The sequence below is a fragment of the Heterocephalus glaber genome, unplaced genomic scaffold (genome assembly GCF_053883595.1).
Source record: "Heterocephalus glaber isolate CG9 unplaced genomic scaffold, H.glaber_assembly_v1.0 deba00001531, whole genome shotgun sequence".
NCBI lineage: Eukaryota > Metazoa > Chordata > Mammalia > Rodentia > Bathyergidae > Heterocephalus > Heterocephalus glaber.
Genome location: NW_028258329.1, coordinates 18,347,910 through 18,367,612, shown reverse-complemented (window position 1 = coordinate 18,367,612; position 19,703 = coordinate 18,347,910). Strand labels below are relative to the sequence as shown.

At 37.2% G+C, this 19,703-nt stretch overlaps 1 protein-coding gene and 1 pseudogene across 1 annotated transcript in view; both read right to left on the bottom strand.

Moving 5' to 3' along the window:
* The window catches only part of Fanci (FA complementation group I), a 66,416-nt gene that overhangs the window by 21,264 nt on the left and 25,449 nt on the right, over positions 1-19,703 (bottom strand). Inside the window, exons 14-18 of the mRNA XM_004852762.4 lie at positions 19,368-19,455; positions 16,199-16,329; positions 15,681-15,751; positions 14,210-14,324; positions 11,833-11,955 (exon numbers count right to left, since the gene is read on the bottom strand). Of these exons, the coding sequence (XP_004852819.1) occupies positions 11,833-11,955; positions 14,210-14,324; positions 15,681-15,751; positions 16,199-16,329; positions 19,368-19,455 (528 nt within the window). The remainder of the gene's footprint in view (positions 1-11,832; positions 11,956-14,209; positions 14,325-15,680; positions 15,752-16,198; positions 16,330-19,367; positions 19,456-19,703) is intronic.
* Positions 1,719-11,735, bottom strand: LOC106009989 (protein GOLM2 pseudogene; annotated as a pseudogene).

Genomic DNA, 19,703 nt, shown 5'->3' with positions numbered 1-19,703 from the left:
GATGGAACTCGTGTCCTTGCGCTTGCAGGGCAGGTGCTGGAACCACTGAGCTAAATCCCTGGCCCCAAGTGACCATTTTTTATGTCAAAGGAACTATGGCCAGTAATCTTATGGTTTTCATTTGTAAAGATTTTAGAATATTAAATATGAAGTATTACTAGAAATATTTTTAGATTTAATCTCCCCATGCTAATTCCCAAAGGATGTATATCACTTCCCTTTAACTCCATTTAAAAATTCTGTGAACTGTTAATATCTATTCATTGTAGGCCTATCCTACTGAAAATGAAGGCATAAATTATTTACTTTGATATGGTAGAAAAACTGTAGTCAATTACTGCATCTTTTTCTGGTCACTAACTTCAAACTGAAGTCAAAGAAACTTTGCACCTCAACAAGTGAACTTGTACAAGTTTCAATTATGACTGGAACCTGGGCATGGAAGGCAGGGGGAGTTCGTGTTTGTTTGCCTGTTTTGTGGTGCTGGGGACGAAGCAGGCAAGTGCTCTATCACTCAAGAGATACTTTCAGCCCAATATTTCATACATACAGAGAATTAATAGTAGTCCTTCTGAAAAACAGAGTTAACAACCTTAAATTTCCTTCATGATCAACACCTTTTGTTTTTAGGGGATGGGATAAGGTGTAAAAGTACTTTAATCAGAAAACAAGGATTAACTAGCTTACACATTCTATTGAATAGTGTCAAAAAAGACAAAACGTATTTAAAATAATTTTGTAAGTCAAGCAAATGAGGTTGATGGCATCTTAACATAGTAATTACAAAGTTTCCTTTTTATTACAAACTTTAAGCTATTTTTATAAAATGGCTATACTTCACTGTACTTCTATCCTTATTTTTGCATTAATAAAAACTTGTTAAAATTTCTTGCGTAGCCAGGGATTTAGCTCAGGGGTTTCGCCACCTACTGCACAAGCGCAAGGATCCAAGTTCGATCCCTGGTACAAAAAAAAAAAAAACCTTGCGTAGTATTTCTGAAAAATACAGTCAAAGAGAATCACTAAAACTTTCAGGAAGGCTTTGAAATCCTGATTGTAAATTCATTTCCAAGTATATTTAGCCCCTTTCAGGACCTGGCATTTAAATCATGAATATCTTCTCCAATGCAAACTGTGAAAATAAAACTTCAGTCAGTGCTGACTATAAACAGTACTGGTATTATGGGGGAAAAAATGAAAATGCATTCAACAATTTCACGCTAAGTAAAAACAACATAAATATTTATGTCTTTGAAGGTTATCTCAACTTTCATGAGTCTTCAACTGAAAGCTAATCTGCCCAGACACATCAGCACTTATGTAAAATAGAAGGAGTAGGAAGGTAATTTTGTATACATGTTGCACATGCTTGGCACCCAGTTTCCCTTCCTTTATGTCACTATTCTAGGCATAACTCCTGGAAGAGCATGAAATGAAGGGCAGTCAGAACAGCACACCTGTTGGGCTCAAAAGAATACATTAGTGTATAAAACCTTCTCAGCTGAGTAACTGCTCTTACTGTGGTTATGCTATGTGCAACATATCATCTGTACAACCAGGTTCTCTTGCTATTTGTGGAAAAAATTAAGCTTAATAAAATGTGAAATATACATTAGTTTGCTGTAAATGCAAAGATTAACCATTTTTGGCTCAACTGTATCATAACCAAAAAAGTCTCTGCTTTAATAATACAATACGAAAAAATTCACATACGTACACAGGTACATTCCTTCATTAAAGGTTTTCCTTCAATCTACCTCAATGTATCTTTACAACAAAAGTGAAAAATGACAAAGTAGAAATGATTTCATTTTACAGCACTTTAGGTTTTGTGAAATTTTCCTTTAGGATTTAAAGGATATCATTGAAACACTGCTTTCCATAGTCTGCAGGATCCATCTGAAGCTCTCCTTCTTCATTTTGCTTCAACTTGTGGAAATCACCAACTCTACCCTTGGTGGCTTGCTTTAGTATATCCATTGGAATTCTGGGTTCTCTCTCCAAGTTTGAGCCAGGATTTAAATGCTGAAGAGGATTGGAAGGGTTCTGTTTTGAGGTACCAGGGTTGCCTTTGTAGTTTACATGTGAATCTAGACTCATATTTGGGGTGAGAGGTTGTCCAGTTGGAAGATGGGAGATTGTCTGATGATTTTCATGTTGAGAAACTAAAACAAAGGGCTTCCTTAGAGGTGGGAAGATCATCCACTTTAGCTAGGTCATTTTCTTCTACTCTAGGCATCCCTGCATCACCATCTTGTTTGATCTGCTCTTTTCCACGTGGAATATTATTACTTGAGGGTTCTTCATTCTTATCTGCAGCATTCTCATCTACTTTTGGAATATTTTTAGGTACTACATGATTGCTTCTACCCAATTCTTTTTCATCAGATTGAACCTTGGGGGCCTCTTGCTTTTGTTCTTGCAAAAACTGAACTGCTAACTTTTTAATATTTTCTTCATGCTGTGCTTAGTTCCTTGATCTGCTGTCCACACTGAAAACTTTCATATTCTAACCTCTTCACAAGGTTAAGTGTTGTTCTTTCTATAGTCCTGAAGCTGATCTTCTTGTCGCAGAAACTCCTGGTGAAGCTCAGCAAGTTGCTCTTTCATTTATTGATTTTTTAAAATATATATATTTATTGGTACATTTTAGGTATAAAAGACATTTACATTTATCATTGGGTGTTTGTATCAGAACATGATGTATCTTAGTTTTTATTTTTTTCTCCCATGTCTCTAGTTTCTCATTCTTTATGGCTGAGTAGTACTCCATTTTATAAAAAAACCACATCTTCTTTATCCAGTTTCCAGTTGATGGGCACTTGGGCTGTTTCCAAGCTTTAGCTATTACAAACTGTGCCATTATAAACATAGGTGCACATATATCACTGTGGTATGATTCTTTTAATTCTCTGGGGAAGATTCCCAGTAGGGGAATAGCTGGGTCAAATGGGACCTGTAGTCCTAGTTCTTTGAGGTATCTCCATACTGATTTCCACAGTGGTTGCAACAATCTACATTCCCACCAACAATGGAGAAGGGTTCCTTTCTCTCAACACCCCTGGCAGCATTTGTTATTGGTTGATTTCTTGATAGCAGCCATTCTTTGTGGGGTGAGGTGGAATCTCAGTGTTGTTTTCATTTGCATCTCTCGAATGACTAGTGATATTGAACATTTTTTCATGTATTTATTTGCTGTTTTCACTTCTTTGTCTGAGAAGTGTCTGTTCATTTCGGATGCCCATTTTTGAATTGGGTCTCTGAATTTGGGAGGCCTGATTTTTATCAGTTCTTTTTTTTTTTTCCCATTAAGTTTATTGGTACATTTTCGGTATAAAATAGTTACATTCATCATTGGGATCTTGCACCTTTACATAAGTATCTTGGTTCTTATTTTTTTCCCCTTCTCTTGCCCTCCCTTCACTGCCCCCCTCCACCCTTCCCTATTTGCAAAGACTTTGTTTCCATTTTTTTCCTTTTCTCATATTTTTTCTTTTCCCCTACTCTTCCCACTTCCCCTGCTCCTTTAGACCTTTTCTTCCTGTTACACAGTATCAATTATACATTTTTTAAATTACAATACCAAGATCTAGGAGACATTACCACAGATTTAACAGAATTTAAAAGGATACAGAAAGCATATTACAAAAATCTGTTTTGAAATAAATGTGACAACTTCTAAGAAGTACCTTGCAAGACAAATTAATGAAACTGACTCTGGAGGAAATATAAAATTTGAATAGCACCTATAAAAGAAAGTATATTCCTAGCTTGAAAACCTACCTATATGACAACAGCAGGCTCACAGACATTTTAACTGATAAATTATATCAAAAAATTAAAGCAGAAAAAAGAAGTAACACTTCTCCCCTCATTTTAGGAACTCAACATTGTGCTAATCCTAAAACTAGATAAAGATAATAGAAGAAAAAAGTATGAACATGGATAGAAATTTGTTTAACAAAACAAATAGAAGTCAGATCTGGCAGTATGTAGAAAGTGGTTTTGTTATAGGGATGGCTGTGTTGGTTCAGCATTGGAAGATCCATCCCCAAAAGTCATCATTTTAACAGAGGAAAGGAAAAAGCCGTATGATCCTGTCACTAGTTGGAGAAAAAGTATTGGACTAAATTCTACAGCTGTTCATGGTAAAAGCTATCAGAAGACTAGAAGTAGAACAGAACCTTGTCAACGGATTAAAGACATGTACTCCATTACTTCCTGCAAGAACGCCTTATATGAATGGAGAAGATACAATGCTTTCTCCTTAAGGTGGGGAACAAGGGCAGATATGCTTATTCTTTATCTGTCCATTAAACTTTGAAACCTAGGCCCCACCAAAATAGTCTGGCAATAAAATGACACAATTAGGATAGGACTGGTAAGGTAGAAGCAAAATCTTTATATGTCGATGAAATGATCAGCCACAGAGAAAATACTAAGAAATCTCTAGGAGCCCCTAGAACTTGTATTTGAATTTAACAGGATTAGAAAACACAAGGTATATATGAAAATTCAGGTCTATGTATACTTGCTATAAATGAAGAATTGGATATTGAAATTTAAAAGTTATGTAGGAGTACAAAGGACCTAGAAAAGTTAAAAAAAAACAAAACAGTGTTGGAAGACATTTAGTACCTAATTTTAAGACTTCTTCTAAAGCTACAGTAATCAAGGCAGTGTTGGTGTAAGGAAACACATATAGATCACTGGAATAAAACAGAGAATCTAGAAATAGAACCACACATATATGGTTCACTGAGTTTTGAAAGATTATTTAACATTAGCATTTTATAGAATATAAACTCAATTCAAGAGCAGAGGAAGAGATAGTGTTTTCAGCAAACGGCACTAGAACACCTGGTATCCGTATATAAAAAATTAACCTCAACCCTTTATTTCCATACATGAAAATAACTTGAAGGGATCTATGAACCTAAATAAGAAAGCCTAAAAGTATAAAACTTTAAGAAGAAATTATAAGGGAAAATGTTTATGAATTCAGGGTAGGCAAGAACTACCTAGGATACAAAAGACATGATGCATAAAAGAAAAAAATTGATAAATGAGATTCCATCAAAATTTAGAACTTTAAATGACATCATTAAAATGAAAAGTAGTCCTTAAACAGACCATATAACCTATGAGCAGAATATATAAAGAATTCTTAGAGCTCATTAATAGACAACTCAATTAAAAAGTAGACATAAGATGATAAATAGCCAGTACAGCACAAGGAAAGGTGTGCAGCTCTAGAATCAGAAAAATACTAACCAGTACAATAATAAGATTGAATTATATACTCATTAGGGAGATGAAATTAAAAGTTTTAAAAGCCTTGTCATGTCATGACTTTTTCTTTTTGTTGGATTCTCCCCCTTTGCATTTAATTTGTCATGCCCAATGGATTCATTCTGCTGGGCTTCCTGGGGTTGTGATCCTCATTGTCTTTTCCTAGGACATTGTCTAAAATTTTTTGGAGTGCCAGTCTGGTATTCATGAAGTTCCTGAGGTGCTCTCTTTCATCAAAGTATCTTATTTCTCCATCAATTTTGAAAGATAGTTTTGCAGGGTACATCAATCTGGGTTGGAGGCTGTTTTCCTTTAGGGCTTGAAATATGTCACTCCAAGCTCTTCTTGCCTTGAGGGTTTGCATTGAGAAGTCTGCTGTGATTCTGATGGGCTTTCCTTTGTATGTGATTTGTTTCTTTTCTCTCACTGCTTGTAGAATTTTGTTCTTCCGTTGGATTTCTGGAATTCTAACTATTATATGCCTATGTGTAGATTTTTTTTGATCAAGGCTATTTGGAGTCCTATATGCCTCACTTATCTGTATGTCAAGTTCTTTTCCCCTCCTTGGGAAGTTTTCTGCCATCACTTCTGCGAAGAGTTTTTTATGTCATCTGCACTCTCTCCTCTTTCTTCACTGACTCCAATCAGTCTTATGTTATTCTTCTTTGCATTGTCTAGCAGCTGCTGGATTGATTTCTTGTGTTCCTTTACAATTTTAAAGCATTATTTCTTTTCCTGGTCACTAATTGCAAACTTTTCTTCTATATCTGAAATTCTATCCTCACATTGGTTCATTCTGCTGCTCAGACTTTTGATGGAGTTTTTAATCTCCTGGAAATCTGTTTGCATCTGTTTTATGGATTCTATTTGTTTCCTATGTTGGGATTCCATCATGTTCCTCAGATCCTCTATTTTTTTTATCTGTGTCTTCTCTAGATTTATTAATCGTGTCTTGCACAGTGAGCACAATCTTTGCTGTTATCTGAGTAATTATTTCTGATTTCATTGTTCCCAGATCCTCTTTTGTTGCCAGTTCAGAGAGCCCAGGTGGTTGAGTATCAGATTGTTCCATCTTGTTTCCCTTTGGGCTTGCTGTAGGTGATCCAGAAGTCTGTTTTTGAGGCTTGTTTATGTGTCTTCTCATTTCCACGGGGCGGGGGGGGGGCTTCTGGCACCCGCATGGCTCCCCTTCTCTGCCCTAGGAGCTTGGGATGGCAGCGGGGGAGCTTCCTTCCGGGTGCTGGGACCAGCTCAGCTTCTCTGCCCTGGGAGCTTGGGATGGAGGCGGGGGAAGCTTCCTTCCGGGTGCTGGGACCGGCTCACCTTCTCTGCCCTAGGAGCTTGGGATCCTGGCAGGATCTTTTTCAAAGCCTTTACCAACAGATGGGTTGAGATCCACACTCACCTGTCCTGCCTCACACACCACTGAGTCTAGTCCTCTCCACACTGCTGAGGCTGCTTCTGAAGATCCCCACGGCCACGTGGTACCAGTGCCAGGACGGGTGCATAATGAGTGTGTGCCAGGGGGCCGCCAGGCAGCCCTCAGGGGATAGAGGTCCCGGTGGTGCAGGTCCCAGCTGCAGCGAGCTCCAGAGCGAATGCAGCACTGAGCCCGGCAGCTCCGGCTCCAGCAGAAAGCTTCAGTTCTCTATATATTCTTGATAGTAGACCTTTGTCTGGGCTACAGCTGCTAAATATTTCTTCCCACATTGTAGGCTGTCTCTTAACTCTGTTGGTGGTTTCTCTTGCAGTGCAGAAGCTTTTTAATAAGATGAGATCCCAGTTATTCTTTGTGTTAGCTTCGGTGCTACTGAAGATTTGTTCATAAAGTCTTTTCCTATGCCAAAGTCATCAAGAGTTCTACCTAACTTATCTTCCAGCAAGTTTAGTGTTTCTGACTTAATATTTAGATCTTTAATCCACTTCGATCTTAGTTTAGTGCACGGTGATAGGTATGGGTCTAGTTTTAACCTCTGACAGGCTGAAATCCAGTTTTTCCAACACCATTTATTAAATAGGCTAACTTTCCTCCAATGAGGGTGGTTGGCTCCTTTGTCAAAGATGAGGTGGCTGAGTATGTCTGGAGTTGTTTCTGCATCTTCTAATCTATTCCACTGATCTTCAGGTCTGTTTCTTTGCCAGTGCCATGCTGTTTTTATCACAGTAGCTTTGTAGTATAGTTTCAAGTTGGGGATTGTGATGCCCCCCAGCCATGTCTCTGAAGAGAACGATACAAAATACCAATGAATCAAAGAGTTGGGTTTTTGAAAGAATAAATTTAGCCAACCTTATCAAAAAAAGGAAAGAAAAGGCTCAAATTCATGCAATTAAGAATGAAAAAGGTGAAGCCACAACAAATCCAAAAGAAATCCAGAGAATCCTCAATACCTACTTTGAGAACCTGTACTCTAATAAAATGGAAAACACAGAAGAAATGGACAGATTCCTAGATACATACGAATTGCCAAAATTAAATGAAGAAGATATAGAAATTCTAAACACCCCAATAACAATGAGTGAAATTGAAAATGTAATAAAAAACTTAGCAACAAAGAAAAGCCCAGGTCCTGATGGCTTCACTACTGAATTCTACAAGACATTTAAAGAAGAACTAATGCCATTACTCTTTAAACTCATCAAGGAAATTGAAAGGGAAGCAAGGCTTCCAAATTCATTCCTGGAAGCAAGTGTTACTTTGATTCCAAAACCAGGGAAACACCAAACCCAAAAAGAGAACTACAGGCCAATCTCCCTAATGAACATAGATGCAAAAATCCTCAACAAGATACTGGCAAACAGAATACAGAGGGTCATTAAGAAGATCATACACCCTGACCAAGTTGGATTTATCCCAGGGATGCAAGGATGGTTCAACATACGTAAATCAATAAATGTAATATATTAACAGAGTCAAGGCCAAAAACCACATGATCATCTCAATAGATGCAGAAAAGGCATTTGACGAAATCCAACACCCATTCATGATAAAAATGCTACAGAAAATTGGAATAGGAGGTCTTTTATCTCAACCTGATTAAGGCTATCTATGAAAAACCAACAGCCAACATCATACTAAATGGTCAAACACTGAAAACTTTCATGCTAAAATCAGGAACAAGACAAGGATGCCCACTAACACCACTCCTGTTCAATACAGTTCTGAAAACATTAGCCAAAGCAATTAGACGAAAGAAATAAAAGGAATAAAGACAGGAAAGGAAAAAGTGAAACTGTCATTATTTGCTGATATGATACTTTACATAGAAGACCCAAAAAACTCAGTCAAAAGTCTTCTAGACCTAATTGACAGATTCAGTAGAGTAGCTGGATACAAGGTCAACACTCAAAAAACAATAGCCTTCTTATACGCAAATAACAGAGCCATTGAGAGAGAAATTTGGGAAATAACTCCTTTTACAATAGCATTTAAAAAAATGAAATATCTAGGAATCAACCTAACAAAGAAAGCAAAAGACCTCTACAACTGAAAACTACAGCACTCTGAAGAAAGAGATTGAAGAGGATATAAGAAAATGGAAAGATATCCCTTGTTCCTGGGTAGGAAGAACCAATATAGTGAAAATGGCCATACTTCCAAAACTACTATATAGATTCAATGCAATGCCAATTGAAATTCCAACAATATACTTCACAGAACTAGAGAAAACAATCCAAACATTCATTTGGAAACAGAAGAAACCTAGAATAATAAAAGGAATTCTAGGCAACAGAGGCAAGTTGCTCTTTTAAATGATGTGTGTCTGCCATCTGATGTATGTTGTTCTGTAGTTTAACCGTGTCAGCCTCGCACCTCCTTCCCAGGCTGTCCCTGGCCTGCAGCCAGCTACTGAGGCAGTCATAGTTGGTCTCCTTCTGGTCGATCTGTTTCTTGTGCGTGTCCACCAGGAGCAGATCTGGGTTGCGCTTCTCTAGACGCCTGTGGGCCACCTCTGTGCCCTGGATCTGACCCTGCAGCTCGGCCACCTCCTCCTGGAGCTGGACGTGGCAGGAAGAAATGCTCCAGTAGCTGAAGGCAAGGACGATGATCACCACGAGGAGCACCACCAGCAGGAAGGAGGGTAGGTGGCCACCGCCCCGGGCCCAAATCCACCATGAGGTTGAGCTGAGTGAGCTGAGCCCTGGGGCCCTGCCAACGACACCTGTGAGCAGGAACTCCTGGGCTCAGCAGCCAAGGTGAGGTGTGTTGGGGGCCAGCAGAGAGGGGCAGGGCCACAGTGATTTCTTTTAACTATCATGTTTCTCGCCAGTTTTCTTCTTAGCTTTACTGCTGGTATCACTAACTTTCTTTGGGGCTATGGTTATATTTTACACAAATAAAGTGAAAATTAAAAAAAGCAAAAGCACAATGATGAATGTTTTAATGCACTAACGCAAGCACTATATGTTGTTTGGAAGAGAGCAGCACTTAGACTGAAGCATCACCCCTTTTGTGCCAGTGGCCAGACAAGGCGTGACTCACTCTCTGCCCATGTAGGTTTTCTCAAGTCAGATTTTTGGTTCAACTATGGAGCAAAGTTACAAGCACTGGGCAGATTTTTTCCAAACTTTGCTGTCTTGAGTAGTGGAAAGTTCGAGTTTGGAGCCATTTGACAACCAGGGTATTACTGCACTTTGACTCCTACTGTCAGGTTTATGCTTAAGTATTTTACTTTTTATTTATTTTAAATATTTTATTTCAAGGGCTGGGGATTTAGCTCAGTGGTTCCACCGCTTGGCCACCTGCCTTGCAAGCGCAAAGGCCCGAGTTCGATCTCTAGTACCAAAAAAAAGTTAAATATTTTATTACAATTTCTAATTATTCAAATGCTAATATATAGAACTATAATTGATTTCTGCATGGTTACTGATCTTATATCCCATAAACTTACTTACTAAACTCATTTTGTTAGATTTTTTTGGTATTCCTTCTTTCTAAATCTGTATGCTTGTATATTTTTTTCTTGTCTTTTTACATCAGATAGGTCAACACTAAAATGCTGAAGAGAAAAGTTGAGAGAGAAAATACCTTTGTTCCTCATCATGAGGGAAAGCATTTTTTTTTTTCACAGTTTATATTAGATGTAGGTTTCATAGACACCCTTTATCAGAATGAGGAACTTGGCTCCTACTCCTATTTTGGTCAGGGTTTCTGAGAGACTTAATCATAAAGGAGTACCAAGCAAAGATTTTTTTAAGTGATTAAAAAATTCATTGGCTCACTGGTATTGGATCCCTAACACTGACTTCTCACCCTAATTTCAGTGCTTGCAAAAGTGTGCCAAGAGGCTTTAAAATGTTTCAGTCTTTTTTTTTTTTAATGTTTTAGTCTTTGACCCAGCACTGTGGTCATTCAAATGTCAGTCACAGTGAAAAACCTACACCAATGCTCCACAATAAACTTTTTTTTTTTGGTATCAGGGATCAAACTCAGGACCTTATGCTTGAGAGGCAGGCGGTGGAACCACTGAGCTAAATCCCCAGCCCACCACAATAAACTTTTAAATTACTATTCATCATTTGACATTAAAAATTGCATTAGGAAAATTTAATGAAATAGAAAAATAACTACATGTTAGGAGACAAAATATAAATCTTATTCCAATTTTGCACTAATATGCATATATGAGTGGTAGAATTAGCAATACTATTAAAATTTTTAAAAATGTTCTCCATTACAATGGTGTTCTCTGAAATAGCATTCATTTAATCTACTTATTAGATTATCTAATGCTCTCTTTCTTTCTGTAAAATACAAATGCTGAAATAAATGACATAGTAAATGACAGAAATAGTAGCATGTCCTCCAAGATCACACACTCAGATCTCACAGGGTGAGTTACACACTAATCAGAAGTGGTAGTTGTATTTGTCACCTATTTTCCCTAACTGGACAGTCATTATGTAATTTATGTGGTAAATCTATAAAGATCTAAAAACAAAGTGCAAAAAAGAAAAGTTGTTTTTATAAAAACTAACCTGAATGTTTTAGAAAGACTTAAGACTCTTAAAACTCTCTAAAAACAATTTCTGATGAATTCAGGGTAAGAAAACTTAATAAAAAGGTGGCAGACTGAACCCATCTAAAAGGTTTCTGTACCAAGTCTGTATCTGAAAAGTTTTTGTACAACTTCCAAGAATTAAGCTCAGTGGCACTGTGCCTGCCTCACAAACACAAGGTCCTGAAAATGCAAGGTACCAAAAAAAAAAAAAAAAAAAAAAAAAAAATATATATATATATATGGCCAGAAGCAATAAAATTAAGGGATGGCCTATACAAGAGACAGGAAGTTACAAAGAGCAAAGTTGCTGTAAATCAAAAGTCTGGCAAATTAGTAGCATATTTGAATATTTCAAATCAAAATATAAAAAGTAGCAACTGTTATTTACAATTACTCACCATATCTTTTTGATCCACTATCACAACCTACTGGTCCTAACTGCATAAGGGCTTAACTACTATACTTTCATAGTCAGAAAAAAAAGTTAACATAAAAAAAATATTATAATGGGGGGCACATTCTTTCCACTTTACTGACTTACCTCATAAAGCATGACTCGAACATCAGCTTGTTGGCCTAAGCATCTCCTCAAACTATCCATAATCTCAAGGCAAAAAGTTTCATTGGCAACAGAATTATAACGGCTGTGAATGTCCACATGAACCTGAAAGAGAAGCAAGTTTATGTCTAGTTTACCAATGTAATTTCCATCAAGGAAGAAAAAGAGCCTATGTTCTTCATCAAAGAAACTTATTAGAGTTGGCTTTCCTATGCTGAAACCCAGGACTGAGACAGACACTATCATTACCATCCAGTGATACATGTCATTCTGGTTTAGAATAAAAGTTTAAAAATATTTTAATAAAATCAACTCTTTCCTGTTCTCTAAGGTTTTCTTGACAATACCAGCTTCTTAGGAAGCACTGATCACTTTATTAGATACTATCAGAATTCGTCTTTTTACTAGCTTAAATTCCAGAGGCTTAGAGGCAGATATTCTTTTGTTCAGAAATGGACACAACAAGGAACTAACATGCTTTGTTTGATTTAAAATGTAATTGGCACTGGGTACGGTAGCACATGCTTGCAATCTCAGTTACTCCAGAGGCTGAGGCAGGTCACAAGTTTGAGGCCAGCCTAGGCAACTTAGTGAGGCCCTGTCTCAAAATAAAGTAAAATTAAAAGGGGGAGGGCCAGGGATTTAGCTCAGTGGTTTCACCACCTGCCTTGCAAGCATAAGATCCCGAGTTCGATCCCCGGTACCAAAAAAAAAAAAAAAATTAAAAAGGGGAAGGGTGGCTGGGACGTAGCTAAGAAGTAGAGTATTTGCCTAGCACAAAACAGGGCTTGGGTTCAATTCCCCAGTACTATAAAAAAAACAGAAAACCACAAAAATACTACCAAGAATTTCCTAATCCTTATTAATCTTTACACAAAGCATTATAGTGAGATATTCATATTGAGATCAAATCCAAGTTCTACCCTTTACTGAATATATGACCTTGGGCAAGTTATTTAATCTCAGTCTTAGTTTGTTTTTTTTTTGGTATCAGGGATCGAACTTGGGACCTTGCGCTTCCCAAGCAGGCAGCAGAACCACTGAGCTAAATTCCCAGACCCTAGTCTTTTTTTTTTTTTTTTTTGGTACCAGGGATTGAACTCAGGTTCTTGCACTTGCAAGGCAGGCGGCGAAACTGCTGAGCTAAATCTCTGGCCCTTAGTCTTTTTTTTTTAATCATTAAAATGGGGATAACAAACAAATGATACCCAGGGTTCTCAATATTTAATCTGTGCTATATGTTACCGACAAAAGTTGAATACAGTTATACTAGGGTAATAAAGGATTCCTAATGAAACTGTGGGATATATCCATTTATAAATTACATAGTAACATACACTATTTACATCATGAAGAAAATTTTATTGCTCCATCAATTTATGGTACATAGGGCCGGGGATTTAGCTCAGTGGTTTCGCTGCCTGCTGCGCAAGCACAAGGACCCAAGTTTGATCCCTGGTATCAAAAAAAAACAACCAAAAAAATTTTATGGTACATCATTTAAATCATGAAGATAATTTTATTGCTCCACAGCCTAGATCACCAAATTATTGTAAAAAGTTTTGATTTCTTAGATTACAAGGGTTAACAGATATGTAGATGCAAAGTAAATAAACTGACTTGTTTGTTTTTTGAGACATGGTCTTATTATGTCAGTCTGGCTGGTCTTGAACTCACTATGTAGCTCACGCTGGCCCTGAACTCATGCAGTCCTCCTGCCTCGACTCCCAAATGCTGGAATTACAGCTGTACGCTACCATGCCCAGTGTATTGACTTATTTTTAAGATGGGTATAATAATAGTATGTATCCTCAGAGAATTACTGTGAAGATTAAATGAGATAAGAAACATGAAGCACTTAAGTGTTAGATAGTGCAGTGCTTTTTAACAAAAAGGTAGCAATTATGAGCCATAAGTGCAAGCCACATATATAATTTAAAATTTTCTAGTAGTCATATTAACAAAGTAAAACACAACTACAACAGGTGAAATAAATTTTAATATATTTAACCCAAACATAACCAAAATATCTCAACATGTAACTAACATAATTACTGATGCTTTACATTCTTTCATTTCACACCAAATCATCAAAATCTGTAATTTTTATATATATAGCATAACTCAATCTGGACTAGCCACACTTTAGTCAAGTGTTTAGTTTCACAGCCACACTGAGGCTAGTGACCACTGCACTGGACAGTACAATCCAGCACACAGTAAGTCTGCTATTAGTAAGTCTTGGCTGATATTATTGTCATCAAGTTCTCAGTTTTAGGATCATTCTTACAACCGTAACAGGAATACAAGAAAATGACTTGCATATTTGGCTCCTGTATCAATGCCAGTGTGAACTTACCTGACTGACACCAATAGACTGACTGCACTGAGAGGATGACAGGCTACCTAAAACTTTGAAGTTCTTCAGGAGTAGCAAAAACCCAGCAACTGCAGACTTTCGGGCATCAAGCTGGCTAGCTCAGAAAATACACAGAAATACACAGAAAAGTTATTGAACATCACTAATTTCACAAGAATACGCAGAAAAATCCAGTTAGTTCCACACAAAGAAGGTATATGTATAAACAATGAAACACAAAACAAAACTGAATTTATATGCTCAAAATAAGCATCAACTGTTCAGATCAATTAGCAGTACAGGAATTCAGCTGGTTTGTTTGACAGCTACCTATCTCATGACTGCCTGTACTGTGCTTATCCTGCTCTTGAGTCTTTGTGGGGATGAGAGTAAGAGTGCTGAAGGGCAAAGGAAATCAAAGACTGCTGTGCCTGAAAGTGCTCCCCTCCACAAGGTCCCTTTCTTCACACAGGACTGCAGGACTCTGTGCCACATTAACCCTTTATCCAGAAAAATGACACATTTATCTGCTGGCTGCACTCAACTACTGATTCTTGTTACAGATGCTATGACACACAATCTTGGTCTATCAGCCATGCCTCTGGGTGTGAGATAACAGAATACTGTCTCTTCTAGAAAGAGATAACGACATGGCTACTTACTAGTTGTTACTCAGGATATTCATGAATATATTACGACATAGTCAACGTGACAATAGGGCTACTTTGGCCTCAACAAATGCTTTCCAAGTGTTGTCTTGTTTTATTTTCAGGAGACAGTATTGTCACCCCTACCTTATATATCATGAAATAAAGGCAGAGCGGCCAGGAGGCACTGGATGAGCTCTAAGCAGAACTTAGCCCCTCAACAAGTGACTGGGTCTATGGGGCCGGGGATCTAGCTCAGTGGTTTCGCTGCCTGCTACGCAAGCGAAAGGACCTGCATTCAATCCCCGGTACCCCCCCGCCAAAAAAACACAACTGACTGGGTCTAACTAGCCACTAGGTCATGTTCACTGAAATGAGATTCTTAAGTATATTCTTAACTAAATGCTTTTCCCTTTGGTGCTGTTGCGAGCTCAAGTGTCAGAGAATCTGGCAATGGAACTTTTCCCTGAAGCTTATTCTAAGGGTGGTACAGCAGAGGACTTGAGATCATAAACTCTGATGTAAGATTACTTCCACCTTCAACTACTGTTTGACCTCTGAAAAGTCACCAATCTTCTCTAAGCCTCAATTTCCTTATCTGGAAATTGGAACTGTTAATTTTTTCACTTCACAGGGTTGCCTTGGAGACTAAATGAAAAGAGCACATAAGGCACTCAGCATAACACCTTACTTAATGAGTGTACTCTGCTGGGTCAGGAATCTGCATGCCACTATGGACGATAGTACTGGGGGACAGCAGAGATATCTTTTAGTCCTAACATTAGAAGATGTAACTTCCTGTCATCACAAGGAATGCTCCATACCTGGCAAACATGGCTTTCCGAAGGACAAGTATCAAGGAGTCTCTCATAGACATGCTGACTTTGAGAAGTGGCTGAAGGAGGAAAATTCAATGGGTAAAAACAGGTAAAATGTCTCATTAGTTTTAACTAATTTTTACTCGATATTGCCAGCATTTGGCTTCTATCAGGAACTTTGGTTGTTTTACAGACATGATTACCCTTAAGAATAAACTGAAATTGCTGCAAATATCTTGTAGACTTACTGTATTCAATAATCTTCTAAGGGATTTTCTATTACTTCAGTAAATTGAAATGAGCTGAAGACAGAGAATAGTGCTATGAAGAAAAGTCAACTTGGTAAATAGTCTAGCTAGTGCTCTTTCCCTTTTAATACAAGGTTTTATATTTCAGACTCAAGGAAAACAGGATTTCTTGAACATATATATTTATAAAAAAATGTACCTAATAAAAAAAAATGTAGCAGTCTTTTACTAGACAATTAAACCAGTTTTGGCAAGTTAACTCGGTGTCAGACTTACCTGCACCGCCTTAAGTAGCCCGTGTACAGTCTGAAGGGGTAGGAGGGACAAATAGTCAAAAGCTTCTATGACTTTAGAAGAACAACCCTGAAGAACTAAGGGTGCATACATGATGACACTTGAAAGCAGGTCTACAAGACAGAATTCATAGTCAACTGCCACAAGTATTTAAACATATTTAAAATAAAAGGAAAATAAATATGGGGAAACAAATGTTAAGAAGTTTTGTTTCCTTTCTGAAGTCAAATATAGTGCAACAAAAAATTCTTACCAATTACACCTACATTCTCTTCAGTCAGTGTAACCAGGATACTTTTAGCACAAGACTTGGAAAATTAAGCCGTCTAAAAGAGCCAGGCACAGTGGCCCATAATCCCAGCTACTCAGGAGGCTAAGGCAAGAAGATTCAAGTTCAAGCCCAGCCTGGGCAACTTATTGAGACCCTGTCTCAAAATAAAAATATTAAAAAGGACTGGAAACAAAACATAACACACACACACACAAAAGAAAAAAACTTGTCTAAACAAAGGAAGATATCTATTGCGTGGCCCAAACAAATAACACATATCTTCCTATTTCAAAGCTAAAATAAATCTGTTAGTATTTGAAAATTTTTATTATGTGTAAACATAATCTGATCCTATTTGGAATATATAAAGCATAACACATGGGTCTCTTCTCTCAAGAATTCTAAGTTTAATTAGAAGCAAAAAAAAAAACTGTAAAAGAATTAAAAGTTACAGAATGATACCAAATATCTAGTAATTCCAAACATTTATTGCCTACCAAATGGTAGAGTTTAAATAGGTTCTCAAAGCAAGAGAGATCAACGTGAGTTGATGTATTTTAGGAAAGCAACGAGAAGGAATTTAAACAAGGTTCTGAAAGATGAGCACCACTCAGATGCACAAGGAACTGGAAAGGTCTATTGTATATAAAAGTACAAGAAAGGTTAAGAATACATTCCGAGGGTGATGGGGAGGTCAGTGGAACTGGGGTGAAGGATTCAGAAAAGTACGTACTTGAAATTAAAGTAGGATAAGTAGGCTGGAATCAAATTGTCACAGACTTGAAGATCCAGAATAAAGAGTTGAGAGTTTATAAATGAACATATTGATGAATTCAGAGGGACAGAATGGTATTTCAGGAAAATTAAATAATCTGGTGCCTATATGCAGGCTGAACTGCTGGCAAGGAAAAAAGAAGGCTTGGAAGCCAGTTAGAAAGCTGCAGCTCAATAAATTTAAGAGAATCAATGATATAAGGTATGTTCTCTGACCACAAATTAGAAATCAATAACAGAAAGATATCTAAAGGAAAAAAAACTTAAATATTTGGACACTAAATAACACATTTCTGGTTAAAGAACAAGTAACAGAAATTTATAAGTATTTGAAACTAAATGAAAATAAAATTTATGAGATGTAGCTAAAGCAATATTTAGTGGAAAAATTATACTTTAATGCTTGTGTTAAAAAAAAGGTCTCAAATTAATGACCTAAACTTCCAACCAAGAGTAAGAAGATTCAATATTGTTAAGACCCCAAACTGATCTACAGACTTAAGTCAACCTCCATTGAAACTCAAGCTATTTGGAACAATCATACTAAGTATTGGTGACAACATGGAGCAATTAAGAAACACTGCTAGAAGAGTGTAAGTAGTACCATCATTTTGGAAAAGTTTAGCAGTTTCTTAAACTACTACGCATGTATCTACTACATGATGTATCCAACTACTACTAGGTATTTTCCCAGGAGAAATGAAAGGAGGTCTATATGAAGACTTTGTTGTTGTTGTTGTAGTTTGTTTAGGGTTTTTTGGAGACAGGGTCTTGCTAAGCAGTCCAGGCTGCCCTTGAACTCATGGCAATCCTCTTGTCTCAGCTCCCATATGCTGCAATTACAGATGTGCACAACCATGCCTGGCACAGCACCTTTATTCATGATAGCCAAAATCCAGAAACAACTATCCCCAGGTGAATGGATAAACAAATTGTAGCTATGTATATATCATAGAATAATACTTAAAAAAGGAACCAACTACTGTATTAATACACATTAACAATCATGGATAAATCTCAAAAGAATTAAAAAAAAAAAAGAATTATGCTGTGTCAAAGAAGACAGACAAAAAGAGTACACTCTGTACTATTCCACTTACATAAAGATTCTTAAAAGGCATTTAAGGGATGGGGGTGTAGCTCCACAGTAGAGTATGTGCTTAGTATGCACAAAGTCCTGGATTCAATCCCCAGCACCAGCCTCCCATGTATGATTTTATAATGACAGAAAATTCATCAAATGAGATGGGAGGTAGAGAAGAAGGGAGACATGGAGAACAGAATGTCAAGACACTAGGAAGCAACTGTGTGTGACACATACATTCATCTTTACTGTGGTGATGGCTTCACAAGGGTATACATATGTCAAAAGAAATTAAATTGTTACACTTTAAATATGAAGATTATATTTCAATTATACCTTATGTGTTACTTTAAGTCTCAAACTTTGCAGAACCCTGACACTGAAGGGTACAAGACATAAAAAAAGTTACCACTAAAGGAAAAGGAAAAAAGTGGTCACAGGCAGGATAAGAAACTGTTATAATTACCAAAGAACCTATCTAAAAAGTTTTAGAGAAGTTGTAAACAGTGTTGAATGATACTGAAAAATTACAAAAGTAGGTGACTAAGAAAAAGGTAGTGAATTTATACATTAGGAGATATGTACTAAAAACAGCAAATTCAGAAGTTACCTAGAAGAAAAGTACTGGCTTCAGACTGTCTAGGGTTACAGTGGTAGAAGGATAGCACTCATTTGAGAAGTAATGGAGAGAGACGGGGAGAATGTTGATGCAAAATGGAAGTTTACTCAGTTAAATGCTCCCTTCCCTACCGACCACCAAAGACCATGTAAGGGGACTTACATCTCATTGGCATCATAACCAAAGGTACTTACTGTGCTACAAGGTACTGCATCATTCAATATTTTTCTAGGACCAAATCTTTACGATATTTAAAAGAGAATATTCCTAAGAACTGTATTCATCCTTTAAAAGTTCAGTACCTAAGGCTGGGGACTTAGCTCAGTGGTTCTGCCACCTGCCTCTCAGGCACAAGGTCCCGAGTTCGATCCCTGGTACCAAATTAGAAAAAAAAGTCCAGTACCTAAGAAATGATTGATGGGAGCAGAAGCTCTGGTAATAACCCTGTTGAGGACTTGCTCCAGAATTTCTTCTCGGATCACCTCATGGATCTAAAAACAAAGAGAACCAATAAAATATTCCTGGGTGACCTTCAACAAAATAAGTGCATCCGTACATGTCAGGCAGGATAAGAATATTTTGGATGTGAGTAGAATTCAACTGTTCATTTCACAGACATATAAGAACATTAATGTGAATCATCTGGAAAAACAGAATCACAACTCTGCCCTCATTCTGTGTTCAGATGATTCATTAACAATGTAATATTATGTTTATCAGCCTAAAAGTACAGATCACA